The 25,349-nt window shown below is 38.6% G+C and overlaps 2 protein-coding genes across 9 annotated transcripts in view; one reads left to right on the top strand and one right to left on the bottom strand.

Annotated features, from left to right (window-relative positions):
* CUNH4orf33 (chromosome unknown C4orf33 homolog) overlaps positions 1–19,826 on the bottom strand; it is a 69,048-nt gene extending 49,222 nt beyond the window's left edge. For 4 of the 6 annotated variants that reach the window (XM_055317066.1, XM_055317062.1, XM_055317063.1 and 1 more), the window contains exons 1-4: positions 19,509–19,826; positions 15,689–15,797; positions 5,753–5,942; positions 988–1,048 (exon numbers count right to left, since the gene is read on the bottom strand). In XM_055317066.1, coding sequence (XP_055173041.1) covers positions 988–1,048; positions 5,753–5,933 — 242 coding nt within the window. In that variant the 5' untranslated portion in view covers positions 5,934–5,942; positions 15,689–15,797; positions 19,509–19,826. Of the gene's footprint in view, positions 1–987; positions 1,049–5,752; positions 5,943–15,658; positions 15,798–19,508 lie in introns of all 6 variants that reach the window. The other 2 variants (XM_055317065.1, XM_055317064.1) reach the window with 2 other exon arrangements.
* Positions 19,827–20,451: 625 nt separating this feature from the next.
* Positions 20,452–25,349, top strand: part of SCLT1 (sodium channel and clathrin linker 1) — a 188,564-nt gene continuing 183,666 nt past the window's right edge. For all 3 annotated transcript variants that reach the window (XM_055317108.1, XM_055317107.1, XM_055317109.1), the window contains exon 1: positions 20,452–20,564. In XM_055317108.1, coding sequence (XP_055173083.1) covers positions 20,531–20,564 — 34 coding nt within the window. In that variant the 5' untranslated portion in view covers positions 20,452–20,530. The remainder of the gene's footprint in view (positions 20,565–25,349) is intronic.

Here is a 25,349-nt window from a genome sequence, read left to right as displayed (position 1 = left end):
GTTAAAAGGTAACACACAAAGATATATGACTACTCTCAAAAATAAAATTGTGAACAGCTATGCTTTCCAAATTACATTTAGCAAGAAATCAAATTAAGGGAAAAGAAAATGGTATCTAAAATCTCATTCAAATCAACTGTTTGGGACTCTGTCCACCCAACAAACATATAGAGGATACTGGATATTAGATACAGAGAGGTATTTAAAGGTCACTTAAAATGAATAATGGCAATACAAGAAATATTTCATTACTACTTTGCTAATTCAGAATTTATATGAATTTAGAATTTAGATGACAGTTAGATGACAGCCATAAATTTATTTTTTACATATATAGGAAAAAACTGCCAACCAGGTAAAGAGGGTTCCTAAAGGACTGGTCAAATTTGAAAAGATTCTAAGGTTAATATTTTTGATAAGTCTAAAAAAACCTATGTGTGATTTAATTTTTATCCCTAGCGTTGAACACAAAGTGACATAGTATACACTCAATAATTCAATGATGAGTAAAGAATACATAAATACATAATTGTGTAATACATAAAATTCAAGTTTAATAGTCATTTAAAAAATTCCCTAAAAGAATATAGTTCAATTCATTATATCTATATCTCCCTTTATTTCTGAATAACTAATACATAATGATGCAAATTTCAGAATAAGTAGTGAAAGTTTGTTATTTATAATGATAAATATATTTATATTTTTCACTTTACAAAAAACTTTAACAATTAGAAAACCAGCCACATTAGTGAATTATATATATCAGCATATTTTCAAACATTTATAAAATATGATATATTTACTTAAAATACACATAACAATACACATAATTCATATACATATGTAAAATGTATAATGGATAATTAATTCAGATTAGCATTCTTTCTTTTGGTTGAGCTTTTACCATGAATCATATCATTTATAACTAGAAATTAACTGTATTCCAATTATATAGTAATAAGTTAGAAAAAATTTTATACTTACGGACAAAGTTCAACTTCTAAATATTGTTTGGTTATGTCATTCAAGAAAAATGCTTCCACAACTTTTGAAAAGAGATAAGACATACCAAGAAATTTAACTTTGCTTCAGTAATAAATAATTTGTTTATTTTTTAGAATATAAAATGAATTAACTCAATATTTTAATTTTTTAAAAAAGATTTTATTTATTTATTCATGAGAGACACAGAAAGGCAGACATAAGCAGAAGGAAAAGCAGGCTCCCCATGGAAGCCCAATGCAGGACTCGATCCCAGAACTCTAGGATCACGCCCTGAGCCAAACACAGGCGCTCAACCGCTGAGCCTCCCAGGCGTCCTAACTCGTTATTTTTAACATGATTCTATCCCCACTGGAAAAGGGGAAAAGAAAATAAATATACATTGCTTGGAAGAGGAAATACATAGAAAATAAATCATCAATTTTTTCCCATATCCAACTGTCCTAAGTTAAAAATATTAACAAAGCCTAGTGCTGGGTGAGATTCAAAAAAAAAAATATATATATATATATGTATATATATATACACATACACACACACACACACACACACACACACTACACAGACTTTGAACCAGTTATCTTCTTCTAGGAATTTATCTTAAGGAAATAATCAGACAACTGAGAAAAGAAATAAATATAATGCTATTCATTAAAGCATTGCTTAAAAATTGGGAATGATCTAAATGGTTATCTCTAATGTACAACTAAAACTCCTATTATACAGGAGAGCTGTTAAACATTACAAACAAATATACAGTTAAATTTTTTTGATATGGGAAGATAGACATCATATTTGATAAGCAGGCTGCAGAAAAATAACCAAATGTACATGGAATAAGAATATCCCTGTGTGCCTGTGTCTAGATGTCTACAAAATATGCATAGATATACAAAAAATGACCACTTATCTTTGAGAGGGAGAATACAGGTAGGTGATTTTTCTTTTCTTTATAATTTCCTGGAGTTTTCTGAACATACCATATTTTAAAAGTTATTTAATTGTGAAAATAATACATATTTCTTATAAATGATTAAAACAATACAAACACATGAAGTAAAAAGTCAAAGTTCTTTTCTTCCCACTTTGCTCTAAAACCTGTCAGACTTTTTCTATCCTTCTACAACCTATTTCACCTGCATGGATTTTAAAAAAAAAATATGGAATCATACTTGCCTACAACTTTCCTTTTTCACAAAAAAACAAACAAACAAAAAAACCCAACCTTTCTGGCATATAGAAACCTAATGCTTTTAAATTACTACATAGTATTTTTCTATAAAATGTTATAATTTATTCATATAATCCTTTAAGATAAACATTTAGGGCAGCCCGGGTGGCTCAGTGGTTTAGCGCCGCCTTCAGCCCCGGGCCTGATCCTGGAGACCTGGGATTGAGTCCCACATCGGGCTCCTGGGATGGAGCCTGTTTCTCTCTCTGCCTGTGTCTCTGCCTCTATCTTTCTGTGTCTCTCATGAATAAATAAAGATAAACATTTAGGTTATTTCCAGTTTTCCATGTGTTATTTTTATAATGAAATATCTAAGATACAGATACAGTTCCATCAACAAGTCAGCTTTGTCCCTTTCTAAGTCTTTAACCTAAATGAATTAGAATGCTTCCATGATGGTTAATTTTATGTGTCTACTTTAACCACGGTACCCAGATATCTGGTCAAACGTTATTCTAGATGTATTGGTGAAGGTATTGTTTGAAACAGATTTAACATTAAATCAGTAGACTTTTGGTAAAGCAGATTACCCTCCATAATGTGGCTGAGTCTCATGCAATCAATTGAAGGTGTTAACAGAAAAAAGACAGACCTCCCCTGACCATGAAGGAATTCTGCTGGCCGACCATCAGACTCAAACTGCAGTATTAGCTCTTCCCTAGGTCTCCAGCCTACTGCTCTACCCTGCATATTTTGTACTTGCCAGGCTCCAAAACTACATAAGCCAATTCCTTAAAATAAATCTCTCTTTCTCTATACACACACCCTCTCTATCTCTTTCCCTCTCTCACTCCCTCTCAACCGTTTCTCCAGAGAACTCTAATACATATTCTAATTACTATTTTGCATAATCATCTTAAAATCATTTTTGCATCTTCTCTATTAAACACTGTATTAAATTCTGGGAGTACCTTAATAGGCTTACAATCTAATCAGACATGAAAGTGGATGCTCCTAATAAAAAATATTAAAAGGGAAGGAGGCATGGGTTGCTGCTACATAATTAAGAAAGAAAGAAAGAAAGAAAGAAAGAAAGAAAGAAAGAAAGAAAGAAAGAAAGAAAGAAAATAGACACTTAGCTCAAAAAAAAAAGTGGTTTAGGGAAGGATTCTTGGAGAAGGTGCTATCTAAGCTCCACCTTGAAAAATGAGTGGGAATTGGGGGAAGAAGACGATGGAAAGGGCATTCCAGGGTGAAGAGAGAGTATAATCAAATGTACGTGATTAGGGAAATATTGTCCCTTAAAGAATTAGAAATAGTTCAGTCTTTCTAGGCAGACATTTCAACGCATGAAGCATAATTCTGCAAAAAAATAAGGGACTAGGTCATTGAAAATCTTATACAGAGATCATAATAAGAAGGGTGAAACTATCCTGAGAGGATAGAGAGCCTGAGAAGGTTTGTAAGGACCTGAATTATGAGTTTGAATTTTCATTTTTGATAGATCACTTTGGCTTCTAAGTGAAAGATGGATATAGGGGCAAAAGACTATTAAGGAAGCTTTGACTTGGGATCCCTGGGTGGCGCAGCGGTTTGGCGCCTGCCTTTGGCCCAGGGCGCGATCCTGGAGACCCGGGATCGAATCCCACATCGGGCTCCCGGTGCATGGAGCCTGCTTCTCCCTCTGCCTGTGTCTCTGCCTCTCTCTCTCTCTCTGTACCTATTGTAAATAAATAAATAAAAAACCTTTAAAAAAAAAAAAAAAAGGAAGCTTTGACTAGCTAAGGTAAAAGATCATAAAGGCCTAACTTATGGTAGGGATGTTGTGGATGAAGAAGAGGTACTAAATTAGAGAAACATTTAGGAGGTGAAGCTGACAGGACTCGTAAATGCATCCAAATATGAAGAGTGAAAGAAAGGAATATCTTCAAAAGATCTCATATTTCTATATCTAATGAATTAAGGTATTATAGTGACTGGGCACATGGGGAAAGAAGCATGTTTGTGAGAGAAGAGGATGAGTTGAGCTTAGGACTTCTTGAGTTTGGTGGCTATAGTACCTCTAGTAGATAAGCCACATTAATGTCTACACCAGTATGTAGCTGGTATATACAAGTTCTGTACTGGTAAAAGATAACATGTTTTACATATTATTTATCACTGACAAGATGCATGCTATACAGATGTTAGTATGGACTACAAGAATCATCAAAGGTTTCTTTAAAGAAATGAAACCTATATTAGACCTTGAACTAAGTGCATTAGAGTGGAGAGAATAGGATGAGAAAAGGTACATGGGTGAGAATATGCATAGATAGTAAGACCATTAGTCTTTCAGAAGTCAAGAGCTTTTGGTTGACATATGATTCTACTTACATATGGAATCTGGAAAACAAAACAAATGAGTAAACAAAAGGCAGAAACAGACCCATAAATACAGAATGGCTGCCAGAGGGTGGAGAGGGTAGAGGGTGCCGAGGGTAGGGGGATAGGCAACATGAATGAAGGGGAGTGGGAGATACAGTCTTCCAGTCACGGAATGAATAAGTCATAGGGATAAAAGGCACAAAAGGCACAGCATAAGGAATATAGTGGTACCATTAATAGCTCTGTATGGAGATGGATGGTAGCTACACTTGGGGTGAGCATAGAATAACATATAGACTTGTGGAATCACTATGTTGTACACCTGAAACTAATGTAACACTGTTATATTTAAAAAGAGCTTTTGATTGAATAGGATAGCCCAATTCATGAGTACTCTGAAAGCTTATAGAAAGGGTTTGAACTTTATCTCAGGGATACTTATGGTTTGTAACCTGAGGAATGGAATCATAAAGAGTATTTCAGAAAGATAAGTTTGGTAGTTTAATTAGAAGAGGATCATATAGCAAACCTGGCACAATGTAATTTCATGGCATGTCTTTAGCCTTCATTTGACATGTGAGATTAATTGCCAGTATAATATAAAAACTATATATTTTTTAAAGATATTTATTTATTTATTCATGAGAGGCACAGAGAGAGAGAAAGAGACAGAAACACAGGGAGAGGGAGAAGCAGGCTCCATGCAGGGAGCCTGAGGTGGGACTTGATCCTGGGTCTCCAGGATCACACCCTGGGCCGAAGGCAGCACTAAACCACTGGGCCACTGGGGCTGCCCTAAAAACTATATTTTATATTAAAGTTAATAATATTTCTATAAGTAAAATATCCCTGAACTTCCACAAAGAAGGTTTATAAGGTTAAGGTGGCAATTTGAAGATACTTAAAGACAAAACAGAAATGCTGAACTATTCTTAAAAAAGGTATCAGAACTAAAAGAAAGAAATATGGCAGCATTTAAAAGTCTGGATTTGATACCGCCATTTTTCACTGTTCTCATTATATAGCTGAAGTCACATAGGTGATGATGAAAAAGTCAGAATGAGAGATTGGTAAAGAATGGAAGAAACCACACATGTCAGTTGTTCTGAAGAGCACTCACTTCCTTAGAGCAAGATAAAAATAATAGTTCTAGGAGAGGTTATTATAAAAAGATTTATGTTTGTAATAAAATACAGTACTTCCACTTACCTTCATAATCCCAAAGTTCATTGAAAGGTTTTCCTGGTTCTCCAAGTGGGGCTGGAGGATCATTGAAAAATGGAGCATTAACTTCCATCATCACTCCTCCATCGCCTGGATTCAACCTGACAAATGCTGGCTCATGCTTCACTGGAAGACCATCCCAAGTGTGTTCAATTTTAAAATCCATCTGAAGACTCTAAAAGAAAAAAAAAGTTTAAAAACTCTTTAAAAATATACAAATGTTTCCTTTAGTTAGACATGAAATGAGAATTTCAATGCAAAAAAGCAGGCAGTAAGGCAGCAAGTAACAAGTAACAATTCTGAGAGTCAAAAGGCTATTAGTCTTATGGCAAACCATGGACAGGAGTTCTATTGTAAAATAGGTAGTTGGATCCTAAAAACTTTAGAATGAAGTCTAGATCCAGCTCAAGTTACCTTGTAAAGAGTATGTCAAAATCATTTTTAAAAACAGTAATTAGTCCACTGAAGAAACTGTGTACATAAGACTATAAACACTTGAGTTTCTAGGTCATCCTTTGTCTTCTAAAATGTGCAGGTGTCTGAATTATTGGAGCCTTTGGGAATCAATATCTTTATAATAAAATTCAATCTGATAAAAAAATGACTCTATAAATCAGCAGAAGCACTGCTGTTAACATCTGTTTCTTTGACCAAAACCCTTTCTTTTTGAGTAGCAAATGAAGGGCGGCGGGGGTCGGGGGGCTCCAACCATTTCAAGGTTAGTAGAGTTTATATTGTCTTCCTTGGTCTCAGGGTATAGATTTTCTTAGTTTCTTCAATTGTTGAAATTTCACGTGTTAAATGACTACATGTTTGGTTAATCCCTTCTCTCTGACTGAAAAATATGAACAAAATTTATCATTAACACTTTGAAATAGACTAAATACATTTGATACAAGAAGTATTTGCATTTTAGATTTTTTTCTTTAAAAAGTAAGTAGAGGGATCCCTGGGTGGCGCAGGGGTTTGGCGCCTGCCTTTGGCTCAGGGCGCGATCCTGAAGACCCGGGATCGAATCCCATATCGGGCTCCCGGTGCATGGAGCCTGCTTCTCCCTCTGCCTGTGTCTCTGCCTCTTTCTCTCTCTCTGTGACTATCATAAATAATAAATAAATTTAAAAAAAAAAATAAAAAGTAAGTAGACCTACATAGTATTATATTAATAGAATTACATTTTTTTATTAAACAGTATGGATCTGGCATTTTATAAATATTATCTCATTTAACTTCACAACAAACTTGGGAAGGAACCATTTTTATCGTCCTTACAAATGAAGAAACACACACAAAAACAAAAAACAAAACAAAACAAAACAAAAAAAACAAATGAAGAAACAAATTTGTCCAAAGTCACATGCCTAGCAAATCATGAAACTGAACCAATATAGGCCATGTTTTCCCAGATGAAGATATTTCAGGAATCTGCAAGAGGATGCAAACCTTATTTTAAGAGTGGTGGATTCCCCAAATCATAGTACATCATTACGTCTTGATCAGAAGATAATCCTGATTAGTAATGATGCTATTTCTAGACTTTAATTTCCCTTATCTGAAGTCTGTGCACTTCCTTGCTTCACATGTTACTTTTACTACAAATAATAAAGTTATTAAGTTTTAAATAACTTAATAGGTAGCACTACTTTACACCCCCAACAAGAGTAGCTCTGCTTTTATATTTAATTTCAATGAATAGATACTGAATACCTCCTAGGTACCAATAACAGGGAGATCCAAATATTTAAGCTCTGTGGAACCAGTAATCCAAGATCTCTGAAAACCTTTTCCTAAGTATGCAGGTCTTCCCAATTTTCACTACATGTTAATTAGAGGTTAATTGATAACCTCTAAAATAAAAAAAAATAATAATTCTAGTATTATAACCCATTTACCACTATTAGTATGTGAGAAAGACAATACATTCAGCAATTTATATTCTTTACTATTAAAATAAACTCAGTGAGTGATAAGACTGCATAAATTGATTCTGATTTTTGTAGTACTGGCTTATATGGAATAAAATACCTCAACGATAAAATAACTTTCTTTAGTTGAAATATCAAGGCACATTCTTCATATATAAATGGATAAACCTCAATCTCAAATTTTAGTACTAATAAGTATTATCTTAAAGCATATGGGAAGAAATAAAAATAAGTCAAGATATTAGAAATGCCGATTAAATTTGATTGATACCAATATGCTAAGAGAATATGCTATTCTCCTAATTTGGAGCTTAACAATCCTGGCAAAATATAACATAGTGACTAGGAAGCTTTGGCAGATTCACTCATCCTCCACAGGACCAGTATATCTACAAAAATACTGCACACATTAAAGGGATCCCTATCTAATCATTGGGTTTCCACTAGGGAGTTTTCACAGGGTTTCTTTTTTTTTTTTTAATTAATTTATTTATTTGTGATAGTCACACAGAATGAGAGAGAGAGGCAGAGACACAGGCAGAGGGAGAAGCAGGCTCCATGCACCAGGAGCCTGACGTGATATTCGATTCTGGGTCTCCAGGATCGCGCCCTGGGCCAAAGGCAGGCGCTAAACCGCAGCGTCACCCAGGGATCCCCACTAGGGAGTTTTCAATTCCCAGCTTTCAGGCAATAATCTCTATGTTCAAATGGAATTAAACCATTTCCAGCGAGTTGATCCTAAAAATGGCCTGTCAATTCCATTCACACAAGGTGGGTCTTGTGGTCAGAATGAGGTGTAGTTTATACTTTCAAATTAATTCAAAATATAATCTTATCTGAAAGAAGAACTTAAATATAAAAGCAGAGCTACTCTTGTTGGGAGTATAAAGTAGTGCTACCTCAAGACTTTCTACTGGCCCTTTTCCCTGATTTTTTTGAGCAGTGTTTGAAATTAATGCAAGAGGAACTGAAAGAATATGTGACCTCCAAACCAGCTCTGCAAGAAATTTTAAGGGGGACTCTTAAAATTCCCCTTTAAGAAGAAGTTCAGTGGAACAATCCACAAAAACAAGGACTGAATAGATATCATGATGACACTAAACTCATATCTGTCAATAGTAACTCTGAATGTGAATGGGCTTAATGACCCCATCAAAAGGCGCAGGGTTTCAGACTGGATAAAAAAGCAGGACCCATCTATTTGCTGTCTACAAGAGACTCATTTTAGACAGAAGGACACCTACAGCCTGAAAATAAAAGGTTGGAGAACCATTTACCATTCAAATGGTCCTCAAAAGAAAGCAGGGGTAGCCATCCTTATATCAGATAAACTAAAATTTACCCCGAAGACTGTAGTAAGAGATTAAGAGGGACACTATATTATACTTAAAGGATCTATCCAACAAGAGGACTTAACAATCCTCAATATATATGCCCCAAATGTGGGAACTGCCAAATATTTAAATCAATTAATAACCAAAGTGAAGAAATAGTTAGATAGTAATACACTTATACTTGGTGACTTCAATCTAGCTCTTTCTATACTCGATAGGTCTTCTAAGCACAACATCTCCAAAGAAACGAGAGCTTTAAATGATACACTGGACCAGATGGATTTCACAGATATCTACAGAACTTTACATCCAAACTCAACTGAATACACATTCTTCTCAAGTGCACATGGAACTTTCTCCAGAATAGACCACATACTGGGTCAGAAATCGGGTCTGAACCGATAGCAAAAGATTGGTATTGTCCCCTGCATATTCTCAGACCATAATGCCTTGAAATTAGAACTAAATCACAACAAGAAGTTTGAAAGGATTTCAAACACGTGGAGGTTAAGGACCATCCTGCTAAAAGATGAAAGGGTCAACCAGGAAATTAAGGAAGAATTAAAAAGATTCATGGAAACTAATGAGAATGAAGATAGAACCATTCAAAATCTTTGGGATGCAGCAAAAGCAGTCCTAAGGAGGAAATACATCGCAATACAAGCATCCATTCAAAAACTAGAAAGAACTCAAATACAAAAGCTAACCTTACACATAAAGGAGCTAGAGAAAAAACAGCAAATAGATCCTACACCCAGCAGAAGAAGAGAGTTAATAAAGATTTAAGCAGAACTCAACGAAATCGAGACCAGAAGAACTGTGGAATAGATAAACAGAACCAGGAGTTGGTTCCTTGAAAGAATTAATAAGATAGATAAACCATTAGCCAGCCTTATTAAAAAGAAGAGAGAGAAGACTCAATAAAATCACGAATGAGAAAGGAGAGATCACTACCAACACAAGGAAATACAAACGATTTTAAAAACATTATGAACAGCTCTACGCCAATAAATTAGGCAATCTGGAAGAAATGGACGCATTCCTGGAAAGCCCCAAACTACCAAAACTGGAACAGGAAGAAATAGAAAACCTGAACAGGCCAATAACCGGGAGGAAATTGAAGCAGTCATCAAAAACCTCCCAAGACACAAAAGTCCAGGGCCAGATGTCTTCCCAGGGGAATTCTATCAAACGTTTAAAGAAGAAATCATACCTATTCTACTAAAACTGTTTGGAAAGATAGAAAGAGATGGAGTACTTCCAAATTCGTTCTATGAGGCCAGCATCACTTTAATTCCAAAACCAGACAAAGACCCCACCAAAAAGGAGAATTACAGACCAATATCCCTGATGAACATGGATGCAAAAATTCTCAACAAGATACTAGCCAATCGGATCCAACAGTACACTAAGAAAATTATTCACCATGACCAAGTAGGATTTATCCCCGGGACACAAGGCTGGTTCAACACTCGTAAAACAATCAATGTGATTCATCATATCAGCAAGAGAAAAACAAAGAACCATATGATCCTCTCATTAGATGCAGAGAAAGCATTTGACAAAATACAGCATCCATTCCTGATCAAAACTCTTCAGAGTGTAGGGATAGAGGGAACTTTCCTCGACATCTTAAAAGCCATCTACAAAAAGCCCACAGCAAATATCATTCTCCTTGGGGAAGCACTGGGAGCCTTTCCCCTAAGATCAGGAACAAGACAGGGATGTCCACTCTCACCACTGCTATTCAACATAGTACTGGAAGTCCTAGCCTCAGCAATCAGACAACAAAAAGACATTAAAGGCATTCAAATTGGCAAAGAAGAAGTCAAAGTCTCCCTCTTCGCCGACGACATGATACTGTACATAGAAAACCCAAAAGCCTCCACCCCAAGATTGCTAGAACTCATACAGCAATTTGGTAGCGTGGCAGGATACAAAATCAATGCCCAGAAATCAGTGGCATTTCTATACACTAACAATGAGACTGAAGAAAGAGAAATTAAGGAGTCAATCCCATTTCCATTTGCACCCAAAAGCATAAGATACCTAGGAATAAACCTAACCAAAGAGGTAAAGGATCTATACCCTAAAAACTATAGAACACTTCTAAAAGAAATTGAGGAAGACTCAAAAAGATGAAAAAATATTCCATGCTCATGGATTGGCAGAATTAATATTGTGAAAATGTCAATGTTACCCAGGGCAATTTACACATTTAATGCAATCCCTATCAAAATACCATGGACTTTCTTCAGAGAGTTAGAACAAATTATTTTAAGATTTGTGTGGAATCAGAAAAGACCCCGAATAGCCAGGGAAATCTTAAAAAAGAAAACCATATCTGGGGGCATCACAATGCCAGATTTCAGGTTGTACTACAAAGCTGGGGTCATCAAGACAGTGTGGTACTGGCACAAAAACAGACACATAGACCAATGGAACAGAATAGAGAACCCAGAAGTGAACCCTGAACTTTATAGTCAACTAATATTTGATAAAGGAGGAAAGACTATCCATTGGAAGAAAGACAGTCTCTTCAATCAATGGTGCTGGGAAAATTGGACAGCCACATGCAGAAGAATGAAACTAGACCACTCTCTTTCACCATACACAAAGATAAACTCAAAATGGATGAAAGATCTAAATGTGAGACAAGATTCCATCAAAATCCTAGAGGAGAACACAGGCAACACCCTTTTTGAACTCGGCCACAGTAACTTCTTGCAAGATACATCCATGAAGGCAAGGGGAACAAAAGCAAAATGAACTATTGGGACTTCATCAAGATAAGAAGCTTTTGCACAGCAAAGGATACAGTCAACAAAACTAAAAGACAACCTACAGAATGGGAGAAGATATTTGCAAATGACGTATCAGATAAAGGGCTAGTTTCCAAGATCTATAAAGAACTTCTTAAACTCAACACCAAAGAAACAAACAATCCAATCATGAAATGGGCAAAAGACATGAAGAGAAATCTCACAGAGGAAGACATAGACATGCCAACACGCACATGAGAAAATGCTCTGCATCACTGGCCATCAGGGAAATACAAATCAAAACCACAATGAGATACCACCTCACACCAGTGAGAATGGGGAAAATTAACAAGGCAGGAAACCACAAATGTTGGAGAGGATGCGGAGAAAAGGGAACCCTCTTACACTGTTGGTGGGAATGTGAACTGGTACAGCCACTCTGGAAAACTGTGTGGAGGTTCCTCAAAGAGTTAAAAATAGACCTGCCCTATGACCCAGCAACTGCACTGTTGGGGATTTACCCCAAAGATACAGATGTAGTGAAACACCGGGACACCTGCACCCCGATGTTTCTAGCAGCCATGTCCACAATAGCCAAACTGTGGAAGGAGCCTCGGTGTCCATCAAAGGTGAATGGATAAAGAGATGTGGTTTATCTATACAATGGAATATTACTCAGCCATTAGAAACGACAAATACCCACCATTTGCTTCAACGTGGATGGAACTGGAGGGTATTATGCTAAGTGAAGTAAGTCAATCAGAGAAGGACAAACATTATATGTTCTCATTCATTTGGGGAATATAAATAATAGTGAAAGGGAATGTAAGGGAAGGGAGAAGAAATGTGTGGGGAATATCAGAAAGGGAGACAGAACATAAAGACTCCTAACTCTGGGAAACGAACTAGGAGTGGTGGAAGGGGAGGAGGGTGGGGGGTGGGGGTGAATGGGTGACGGGCACTGAGGGGGGCACTTGACGGGATGAGCACTGGCTGTTATTCTGTATGTTGGTAAATTGAACACCAATAAAAAATAAATTTATTTAAAAAAAATTAATGCAAGAAATATTGAATATACTTCCACCAGCTGGGAGGAGTGCCATGGCTGACATGGCTGACAAGGGTAGAATGTAATTTTGGCTTTGATTGCATAAAATGATTTTAGTTTCCTACTAGAGTGACAAATTTGTTAAGTTGCTTAAAGAACACTAATTCTAATCCAAGTGTGCATAATATTTATAACAAAATTAACCTAAAAAGTATAGTCCTGCCCACTAGTTTACAATGTAATCTAAAGATAACATGGATCCAGAGAGAAACAACTGATTCCCCTTTCAACTTCCTGGGGACCGGGATACTTAGAATTCTCTCTTGAAACTTAATTTTTACTGCCTCTCAATTTTGTATGCACATGTGCTCATATGAAATAAAGACAATTCAACTGTCAATGTCCTTTGTGACCTATGCTAGTGTGCATCCCCCACTCTACTTTTTATCATTCTCTGCTGCCTGTACATTGCTCAGTTTTGATTCACAGCATCATACCACATGACATGTTTGTTTATTGTCTCCCCATTCCCAGCCAGAATGCCTGTAAGTAATACGAACTCATCATTTATTTGTCAAGTGAATAATCCTCCTAGTTTTTGGATCCAAAATTTCATGATTCTAAGGTTTTGTGCAAAAGAAATCAATTGTATTCATGGTATCACTCTCTTTCAGTTAAAACAATAGCAAGTAACTAAGATAATATGTCATATCTAGAAACTTCCTTTCAATTTAGTTTATCAAAGGTTACCTACTCACTTTGTTTCAGGTGCTGTACCAGGTGTTAGGGAAATTAACTATAAGCCTAGGGGAGTTAGGGATGTGTCTCATGTAGCTAAACCAACGAAGTCTATTATCAATTGGTTTATTTTATAGTCCAATTTGATAAAGTTGGATTCCTACACCAAACTAAGTTTTTCTTTTTTAAGATTTTACTTATTTATTTGAGAGAGAGCAAGAGCGGAACACATAAAAGAGGGAGAGGAAGAGGGAGAAGCAGACTCACAGGTGAGCAGAGAGCCCATGTGGGGCTTGATCCCAGGACCCTGGGATCAGAGGCTTAATTGACAGAGCCACCCAGGTGCCCAACCAAACTAAGTTTTAAATGAATCAAAGATTTAAACATAAAAACTATATTAAAAGAGAAAAATGAATTTTTAAGACAATGTTATAGTTGAAAAAGCCTTTTAAGATATAACCCCAAACTCAAAAGACAGAAAAGAATGATACATTTGGCTGCATAAAATTAACAAAACTGAAAGCAAAGACCTGCCTACACCCACCCAAAAAAGCCCACCATTACAAAAATCAAAAGACAGTTGGGGAAAAAATATCTGCAACTCATATTTCAGACAAATAACTAACTTTTTCAGTGTTTAAAGGGGTCCTGGAAATTAATAAGGAAAAAATCAATACCCCAATAGAAAAATAGGATAAAACAGTTAACAGAAAATAATGCAAAATGTTCAACCTCATTTATGATAGAAATGCACATTAAAGCAACAATAAATTACTATTTTCTTGTATTGGAAAATTTGATAACACGATGTGATAATGCAAAACAATGAAAAACGATCACATGTTGTTGGGGCATAACTGGCACAGCTTCTGTGAAGAACAATCCTTCAAAATCTATCAAAACAAAACATGCAAATATCCTTTGATTCAACAATTCTAGTTCTAGGAGTTATTACATCTGCACATATTCAAAATGACATAAGTATAAAGATATTCACTGCAACACTGTCTACAATAACAAAATAATGTAAGCAATTTAAATACCCATAAGTACAGGACTGGTAAGGAAATTATGCTATATCATGCAATGAAATACTACGTAGCTGCTAAAAAAGAATGAAGCAGCTCTCTATATATTTAAAATATACTAAGGGGAAAAAAGCAAGGTGCAAAATGTATGAACTTATTTCATTGAAAAAGAAGACTATTTGCATAAATGCTTGTGAGTACATATACTATCTCAGAAAGCACAGACAAGAAACCAGTGGTGGCAGTGGTTACCTCTTTTGAGGCAATTGCTGGAGATGAGAGCAAGGGAGGCTTATTTTCCTGCTATTACTTAAAACAACAACAACAACAAAAACTGCCTGAATTTCATACTATTAAAAAAATAAATGAATGATTAGAAAGTGTTTTTTAAAGTCCATGGGATACACCTCCTCTCTATATTATATATGCTTAACATTTCTTAAATGTCAGAATGAATACTGGGAATATTATTGAAGGAATATATTCATTCAAGGTGATCACCAGCCTATTATGCAATTTTGATGTTGGTTGTTTAGACTTCCTTAGAAGAATGTTTATCGTTAATCTGTGTTTTTCCACATTTTAACTTCTATTCCTCAAATTACTCTTTCATCCAAAAAAAGTCACAATTTTAAAATTATTTTCATGCTTGTTTGCATTATGGAGAGGCCTTTAAAAGGAAAGTTGAGAAAGGAGAGAACCGCAGAGCACTAAGTGTCCAGGAGACAAAAAACATTCCACAAAGGTTAAAAGAAGGAAGTAATGGAAAAGATGTTTTCTCAGAACGTTTTACAAGGGAAATTTCCAAATTCTTCTATTCACGAAATTGCCTTTAGTTTCCTATAATTATATTTCAGTTTGCATTCTTGCTTCCACCTGCACTCCCGGCCGTTTACGAGAGAAACGGAGAAAGGAAGCAGTCGGAAAGTGGGAGTAAATAAACTGTGCCAGCAGAAGCAGCAGCTGAAAAAGAAGTAACCAAAGAAAAGGCTAACAAGACTGGGCGAAGCTGCAAGTAAGAAGGGAGGTAAGGACGCTAAACAAGAGAAGAACACAGACCGGGAAGCTCTTTTTCCGTTCAAGACTCACTCAGCTCGCTGCTTTCTGCGCAGGTAACTGAAGAGGGCTCAGTCGTAGGCTCCGCCCAGCTGCCTACATACCAGGGGGGTTGGGCATGGAGGACAGAAGCAAACTCGTCCTGGTTTTACAGGAAAGGAAAAAAAGGAAGTGAACCTCTGAACTTTTGATCATTCTACTGAAGTTTGAGTGATTTTCTAGAAGGAGAAGGAAGGGTAATTCAGCAATATAAATACCATGTAACAATCTGAAAATGAGCTGTAAATTCCAGTTCAGGCAGGCACTTTCCAACTATGATCACCAGCAAGTCACTGTAAAAAGGATTTTGTGAATGGAGATACATATACATAAATGTATTTAGCACAGTGCCTAGCATGTATGCAGTAAATACTCAGAAAACATTAGCTGTTATTATTAAAGTATACGCAGGTTTGCGTAAAGAAAGTATTTTTCTGTTGAAAATTTTTAAATTATAGGTTACTTAAGTGGTTGTCCTATAAAAACTAGACTACAAGGCAGGATAGTCTAAATGACCCTTGAGATACCAAAATATAGTTCTGGTTGGTTCAGTCTTACCTATTCCAACAGTTTCAGTATTTATCAGCTTATTTTCCTTCATTTAGTGTCTCCCACCCAAGACAGTGTGAACTTATTGTTTCTATACAGGATTAGATGTAAATTCATAACATAATCAAATATAAACTTTTAAAGTTCTCAAGGAAAGGCAATGATTTACAGAACTACTCTATTTCTTTTTTTTTTTAATTTTTTTATTTATTTATTTTTGATAGTCACAGAGAGAGAAAGAGAGAGAGGCAGAGACACAGGCAGAGGGAGAAGCAGGCTCCATGCACCGGGAGCCCAATGTGGGATTCGATCCCGGGTCTCCAGGATCGCGCCCTGGGCCAAAGGCAGGCGCCAAACCGCTGCGCCACCCAGGGATCCCAGAACTACTCTATTTCTAAATAATAAAATCATTCTGTATTTTGGTTGCTGAGAGTTACCAAAATGTCTACAGGATCTGTGGGTTTAATTCAACAAGCAGTCACTGGACCTGAACTTCACAGCTACTCTGAGAATACTGTGCATATTCTACATGTTTAAGTAAATTCACCATTTTCTCCTGATCTGCAACAGCAGATATTACATTAGTGTATGGCCATTATTCAATTATTTTCAGGTAAAGTATTAAAGTATACCATATGAAGCTGCAGAAGAATCACAATTTCATATGGTTTAGCATAAGTATGTTTTGCTCATAACATACTTTTAAAAACTTCTTTGAGGGAAAGCAGCTTTCATATTTGTTTTACGAAAACTATTATTTTTGTTTTATAAAAATCATTTGGTGGGAGAGGGAAATGAGCTCTTGCTCAATTTCCAACTTTGTATTCTTCAAGATGCTTTCCACATGGTACTGGCTGCTTGATGTCAATTTATTAAATTAATATTAGTAAGAACTATAAATTTTCAAAGGTTTTCTTTATTGAAGAAATATATCTAACACAAAAGCATGAAATTGGAGCTAGAGAATGGTTAAACACATGATTTTTCTCATTTCTCATTCCTTGTACTCAATTACACTGATACTTTCCAAGCACTGGAATTCCTTGAATTAATTCCTTCATCGGGTATTTTTGAACCCTTATTGGATTCCAGGCTCTCTAATGGAGCCTAGAAACAAACTACAAAACAATATGATAGAGACTGGATGGAGGAAGAAGCACAAAGTATTAAGGAAGCACCTTCCTTGGAGAAAGTGGGTAGAGAACACAAGAGAACTTTTAAAAGCAAGCAACACTAGAGGGGATACTTTAAGGATAAGTGGAAGCGTGGCAATTTTGTTTCATAAAGATGAAAATATATTTTGTAAAAGTTCCATGCAAAAACCAGTAGAATCTTACAAACCAGCTTCCCAAACAAATCCCAATACTGTAATTCGTATTGAACTTGACTCATCATTTATATCCAGAAAGTGGTCTCTGCGTTCACCAACACTAATACATCTTATCAATATCTAGTGTAGGTGTGGAATTAAGTTTATAACTGATGCCAAATTAACTCCAATGGCAACATGCAGATTCAAATGTAGGAGAACTTAAAGTCTAGTCCTCGGGTAGCAGGGAAGGAGCTCATGAAAAAGTCCTACGCTGGGATCCCTGGGTGGCACAGCGGTTTGGCGCCTGCCTTTGGCCCAGGGCACGATCCTGGAAACCCGGGATCGAATCCCACGTCGGGCTCCCGGTGCATGGAGCCTGCTTCTCCCTCTGCCTGTGTCTCTGCCTCTCTCTCTCTCTCTCTCTCTGTGACTATCATAAATAAATAAAAGTTAAAAAAAAATTTTTGAAAAAGTCCTACGCTGACCTTTCAAGAAAGAGTTGAAGTTTGCCCACTCAATCTCTCCCTCCAGTAAGTTTTTTTTAAAGATTTATTTATTTATTCATGAGAGAAAGAGAGAGAGAGAGGAGCAGAGACACAGGCAGAGGGAGAAGCAGGCTCCATGCAGGGACCCCGACGTGGGACTCGATCCTGGATCTCCAGGATCACACCCTGGGCTGAAGGCGGCGCTAAACCGCTGAGCCACCCGGGCTGCCCTCCAGTAAGTTTTTGTATGAACTTCATGACCCCGAAAACTAGATCAGGTTCCATGTTCACTAACAGAAAGCTAAACTTTTTTTTGTGGTTATTAGACATACCTCCATACTGAACTGGAGCCAGTCTTCACAGGAAGGGATCACCTCATTCTCTTAATAGCGAGTATGGAGAAAGCTTCAGCACTTCAAATCCCTAACCGGACACAGTTGGACGATTCTAACATTGCCTCGTTTATAGAACATTGTGAGTACGGCTGTAAAACTTTAACGGTTCAAGAAAAAAGCCAAATGGAGCCACATCTTGACCTTCACTAAACTACTGTGCTCAACCAAAATTGGTCCTGCACCTACATGACTGTTTAGTGTTTGAAAATAAGGTTTTGGGTGTGATACAGCACTACAAAAAAGTGCTAAATATATTAATAAGAACTTGCTGCCGGCTGTATTTATAACAATTATTTTACATTTGCAGAAATGTAGCGCTTTTCCTCCAAATTTCATAGGTGTAAGAAAAAAAAGGGGGGAAAGGTGCACCATGTTTTAAACTTGCGAATAATTTTTTTTTGAAATCCAGATTCCCCAAAGGAAATTCACCACCCAGACCACACACTTCTCAGCCTTTTACAAGCCAACAGACTGACTGAAGTTTGTCCACAGTTCCTAAGATTTAGCACATATACAAAAATAAAACTTTATAAATTAAAAAAAAAACACAATAAAAACTTCAATAAAAACACACAGTCTATTTTTTTAAAGTCTATTAAAAAGCACTAAAATTAGTGGCTAGCTTCACATTAACATTCTTACTGCCGATGTTGAAATTTCCTCCGATTATTTTTTTAAGATTTTATTTTTTTAAGAGACCGAGAGAGAGAGAGAGAGGGAGAGACACAGGCAGAGGGAGAAGCAGGCTCCATGCACCGGGAGCCCAACGCGGGACTCGATCCCAGGTCTCCAGGGTCACGCCCTGGGCCGAAGCCAGATGCGCAGCCGCTGAGCCACCCGGGCTGCCCATTCCTCCAATTCTAAGATAGGGCTTAAATGCAGACAAAATTTTTAATACTGGAAATTGTCATTTTGCCCTCAGATATTAAGTTTTCTGACCAAAAAAAATGTGACTTTTTTGTTCTTTTTGAGGAAGCAGAGATTTGCAGGATCCTTGTAGCACCTCTAACTACAGACACAGCTAAACACAGCTTGTCTCCTTCCCCTAAAGACCCAGAGGGGCAGGGCCGTACTTAGCTTGTGGAGACCAAGCCCACGTCCAAGATCCTCCAGAAGCTCCGCTCTGGGGGCGGCCTCGGAAGGCGCCCGCTTGGGCTCCGCCTCCAGTCAGACGTCTCCTCACTTTCCAAACCCGCTCCTTTCGGCCAGCAAGCAGGTTCCCTCAGTCCAGAAGTGCCAGGCATCAAAGATTCTGGGCGCGTTTGAAATATGTGCTTGACGCCCTCCCTACGTCTACAACTTGGGGGGGTTTTCTTTAAAAACCCCACGCGCCGCACAGAGCCCCCGGGCTCGCGCCCCGGAGGGAGCCTGCTCGCCGCCTCGGGGGTGGCTCCGCGCGCCGCCTTCCAGGTTCTCACGGCTCCGCCCAGAGCTGGGCCGATAGCCAATAGCGTGTAAGGACTCTAGGAAGCGCGATGACGCAGGCGCCGACGTCCACGTGATGACGCAGGCCGCGTCGCCGTCTCCAAGGAGCGGCCCGGGGCACCGGTTTCAAAGTCGCAGGGCGGGCCGAGTGGACTTCCGCGGCTGGCCCCGGGTTTCGCCGGCGTCCTGGAGCCGACCCCCGCCGTCCTCCCCGAACGCTGCCCCAAGGACGCCGCCGCCCGGCGCCTCGCCGGCTCTGTCGGCTGTGTCCTGAGTGGCCCGGCACGACCCCGAGGGACCTGCGGGACGCCTCCGGCCGCCCGCGTCCGCGCTTTACCCGGCCGGGATTCCGGGCGGCGGGGGGGGGGGGGGGGGACGAGGCCCCAAAATTCACGTGGCGGCTCCTCGGCGAGTCTGGCGTCTGAAGTCCGTTGCCCGGTCGAGGGGCCGCGCTGGGACTCGGGAGAAGGAGGCGCGGCGGGGCTGTCGACGTGAGGAGGATGCTGCCTACGCCCTCGAGAGCTTGACAAGCCCCGGAGCGTCGCTCTCGTCCTGTGTCTCCGCACGGCGAGCTCCCGTGGGGGGGAGGGGGGCGGGGGGGGCGCTTTTGTTGTTTTTTGTTGTTGTTTCATTTTCGGAAGAAAGTGGCAGGTGGTGAAATCCCAAGGAAATGGCCACGGAAATCGACTTTCTGAGAGACCAAAGTAAGCTCCGTATCCCTCTGTGGAAAATGGTTACCGCGCGAGGCGAGGTTGCCGACCGGCTACTATTTTCGAATATGCCCGTTCGGTGCATGGGAATTTTGGAGAGACTCAAGTCAGCTTTACGGGGAAGCCTGGCGGGCGGGCGGTGCGTGTTTGCTTATGCAGAACATCGCCAGGTTCCTGCTTTAGCTGGACGCGGTCAGTATGCTCCTCGCATGCCCCGGAGAAATTAGAGGGGCGAACGGCCAGGAAGAGTCTCCCCAAGGCACAGTTGTGGCTATTTGTTTTCCTTTTTTAAAAAATATTCATGACACACACACACACACACACACACACACACAGAGCGAGGCAGAGACCCAGGCAGAGGGAGAAGCAGGCTCCACGCGGGGAGCCCGACCCGACGTGGGACTCGATCCCGGGCCTCCGGGGTCACGCCCTGGGCTGAAGGCGGGCGCTAACCCGCTGAGCCACCCGGGCTGCCCAGTTGTGGCCGTTTTTGTAAGGAGATGTGTATGTAAAGTCCCGTTTCTGTTACGTGTACGTGCCAGGCTCTCAACAGGCACCGCTGCTGCAAAGAGGTGGACTGTCCTGCCCTCCAGGAATTTAATTTGAGGAAAGAAATCCGTAAATTCCATACATACACGCAAGTGGCAGCAGGTGCTCTTACGCCTCGGTTCCTTCATGGGGTTGTTGGAATGATTAAATGAGGGTTTTTTGTTTTGTTTTTAGGATTTTATTTATTCATGAGACCCGGGGTCGGGGTGGGGGGAGGGCAGAGAGAGAAGCAGACTCCGTGCAGGGAGCCCGACGTGAGGCTAGAACCTGGGACTCCAGGATCACACCCCGGGCTGAAGGCAGACGCTCAACCACTGAGCCACCCAGGTTGCCCCCGATTAAAGGAGTATTAAAATATGTAAAGGGTGGGGCAGCCTGGGTGGCTCAGCGGTTTAGCGCCCCCTTCAGCCCAGGCCCTGATCCTGGAGTCGAGGGATCGATTCCAGTCCGGGTTGGGTTCCTTACATGGAGCCTGCTTCTCCCTCTGCCTGTGACTCTGCCTCTCTCTCTCTCTCTCTCTCTCTCTCTCTCTCTCTCTCTCTCTCTCTCTCTCTGTGTGTGTGTGTGTGTGTGTGTCTCTTACGAATAAATAAATAAAATCTTTTAAAATACGTAAAGGGTTTAGCATAGTATCTGACACTAAACAAATATTTAACTATTAAAGGACTGTTATTAACTGTGATCAAGGAAGGTGTCATTTGGGCTAAAGCTTGAAGCACTAATACGAACCTGCTAGACAAGAACTGTGTGGGTATCCCAAATAGAATGGTATATGCAGCATGTATGCAGCGTTGAGGAGATGAGTATGCAAGGAGGTTGGCTTGTATGGAGTGTGGTTTATCTAAGGAGATAGCAAGTGGAGCTGAACGGGGAAGAATGGGACTGGATAATGAAGGGCCTTGTCTGCTGTGGGTTGAGTTTGGACCGTTGCACAGATGATAGGAACCACTGAAAGGAATTCACGTGAGCGTAGCATGATCGAATTTGATTTGGAAAGCCTGGTATGGCTGTTAGGTGGACTGAGCACTCTAGCAGAGTCTGTTAGGGGACTATTGTTAATTCGCACAAGTAAGTGAACTAAGGTAGTACAGTGAAGTTGGAGATTAGGGAATTTGAGATGAGGTAGGGGGCAACTGAGGTTTTTGCATTAAGCCACAGGGAAGGTAGGGAAAAAGCGGTAAGTTTGGAAGCTTTATAAACCAGTGGTTAAGAACTCAACCCCTAGATTCAGTCTGTCTAGGTTCATATACTAAGTTTATCTCTTTTCAGGTCTTTGACCTTTGGCGAGTTCCTTAGCTCCTTGGTGCTTCAGTTTTCTCATTTATAAAATGGAAATAATAGCACAGTAACCCTCGTGGGGTTATAAGGATTAAATGAAATGATGTAAATAAAGCGTGGTTTCTAGGGCATATTAAATGCGCTATAAAATTTAGAATTAATGGACTATAATGATGCCATACATTAGCATTCTTTTTAGGTTTGAAGTGGGAATATCCGCCACCGCATAAGGAAGAGTGGCTGATCTCCACCTCGAGTAGTGGGGGACAAGAGTTGGGTGATGAGGATTTTGGTTGGGGTGGGGAGGGTACCTGAGTCACCCCAAAACTATGATTTTTAGAGGAATGAGCCAACCATGTTTTCCTTTTAAATGTCAACTAGTATGCCAGTTACAGCTGAGGTAAAAACAGATGGCTTGACCTTCTCCCACTTACTCTAACCTTCACTACACTGACTTCTTTTGATCTTAATTGTCTCTTCATTTGTTCCATTTGGATTTGGTAGTCTAGCTCAAGAGAATTTGATTTAGTGTTTCTCAACTAGCAACCCCTGTGATAAAGCATTAGCTTTACAAATAACTACAGGTAATTCTAAACCCAGTCATGCTCCTAGTAAACTCCTAGCATAATTTCAAGACCCCATTCTCCCACCTCCATCTGAGAAAGGAAATTTGGTAGTCCTTAGAGACCTGTTCAAAGAGATACTTGTTTATGAAGCTAAGAAATGAAAAAGCCATTCTTGTAGTGGGAATTTGGGAAGTGGAGATGAACTTATTTTTTCTTTTCATTCTCTTAAGTGTTCTTCACAGACCAAAAGTTTTTAATTTCGATGAGGTTCTCAATTCTTTTTTTTGTTTTACGATTTTATTTATTCATAAGAGACACAGAGAGAGAGGCAGAGACATAGGCAGAGAGAGAAGCAGGCTCTCTCTGTGGAGTCTGATGTGGGACTCGATCCCAGGACCCTGGGATCACACCCTGAGCCAAAGGCAGATGCTCAACCACTGAGCCACCCAGGCGCCCCTCAATTTGTTCTTATATGGATGTCTTATCTAAGTAATCTTTGCTTAATCAAAGGCTGCAAAGATTTTCTTCTGTGTTTTCTAGAAATTTTGTAATTTTAGGTTTTATATTTAGATTTATGATCCACTTGGCTGAAATTTTGTATAAGGTATAAGGATCAAAGTTTACCTTTTTGCATATGAATGCAATTAAAAAGACTATCCTTTCTCCATTGGATTACCTTTGCTAAAAGTCATTTGTCCTTATTCGTGTCCATCCATTTCTGGACTCTGTTCCATTTTCTTGTTTTATCTGTTTGAGCACCAGTGTTCCACTATTTTTATTATCGCAACTTTATAGTAAGTCATAAAATCAGGTGATGTTAGCCTTTCAAATTTGTTCTTTTTCAGTTATTCTGGCTATTCTAGGTGCTTTGCACTTCCATGTGGATTTTAGAATCAGCTTGTCAATGTCTTCAAAAATATGCTGAGATTTTGAGAGGCATTGCATTGACTCTGTTGATCAATATGTGTAGAATTCATATCTAATGATATTTGAGTCCTTTTATCAATGAAAAGGTTAATCTCTGCCTGCATTTTCCCTCTTTGTGCCATAGCCTGGAAGGTCTCGCAGGTCATTCTCTCCATTGATATATCTATTATTTCTCTTGGCAATATTTTGTAGTTTTCAGTATATAGGTTTTGCACGTCTTTTATCAGATTGATCCCTATGTATTCTGGTTTTGATACTATTATAAATGGTGGTATTCTTTTACTTTTGATTTCTGATTTATCATTGCTAGTATATAGAAATACATCTTTTTTTTGTTTGTTTTCTTTCATGTTGTACCCTGCAACCTTTTTAAACTCACTTACTCTGATAGGTTCTTTTCAAAGTTTATCAGATTTTCTGCATAGATGATCTTTTCATCTGTCAATACACTTTTACTTCCTTTCCAATTTGGATGCCTTTCATTTCCTTGCTTTATTGTATTGGCTAGAACTTCGAGTACAGTTGAACACAAGTGGTTGAAGTGGACATCCTTTTCTTTGTCCTGATCTTAGGGTACAAGCGTCTTTCAGAATTAACTATGATACTAACTGTAGATTTTTCAGAGGTGTTTTTAGGTGATTGAGGATATTCCTTTCTAGACCTAGTTGTCCGAGAGTTTTTATCGGAATGGATTTTGAATTTTTTTCAAATGCTTTTTCTCTGTTTATTGAGAGTATTGAATTTTTTTTTCCATTTTGACTTACATTGATTAATCTTCATATTACCTTTTTGGGGGGATAAACTTCTCTTATGTGTTACCCTTTTTATTGTTTGATTTGGTTTTCTAAAAGTTTATTTAAAATTTTAATTTTCTATATTCATAAAGCCTTTTTCCCTCTTCTCTATGTCTGGTTTTGGTAATAGGCATTGCTTGCCTCATGGAATTAGTGGGAAAATATTTTGTTTTCTTCAATTTTCTGGAAAAGTTTATGTAGAATTGACATTATTTCTTCCTTAAATGCTTGGTAGAATTTACCAGTAAAGACAATTGAACCTAGAGTTTTCTTTGTGGAAAGATTTTAAACTGTAAATTTAGTTTCTTTAATAGGTAAAGAGCTACTCAGTAGTCTGTTGTATGGTGTTTTTTTATTTTTATTTTTTATTATTGTTGTTATGTACTGTTGTATACAGAGACCCTCCACAGATTTCATATATCCAGAATTTTCTCTCTCAGGTGATTAAGCTGGAGCAATCATAAGCCTCACTTCATTCATTTTGCATCTCTCATCATCATTATCTCTTGTCTAGTGTCTGGCAAACCATTATTTATTTGCTTTTGGTTGTAATAAGTGGGAAGGTAGTCCTTGTTACTTCATTTTGGACATAAGCAGAAGTCCTATTAAAGTTACCCTACTTTTGAAATCTTAAACACGAGTTTCTTACTCCTGGTATAAGTATT

This window comes from Nyctereutes procyonoides, unplaced genomic scaffold (genome assembly GCF_905146905.1).
Source record: "Nyctereutes procyonoides isolate TBG_1078 unplaced genomic scaffold, NYPRO_anot_genome, whole genome shotgun sequence".
Taxonomy (NCBI): Eukaryota; Metazoa; Chordata; class Mammalia; order Carnivora; family Canidae; genus Nyctereutes; species Nyctereutes procyonoides.
This window is presented reverse-complemented; position numbering and strand designations above follow the sequence as displayed.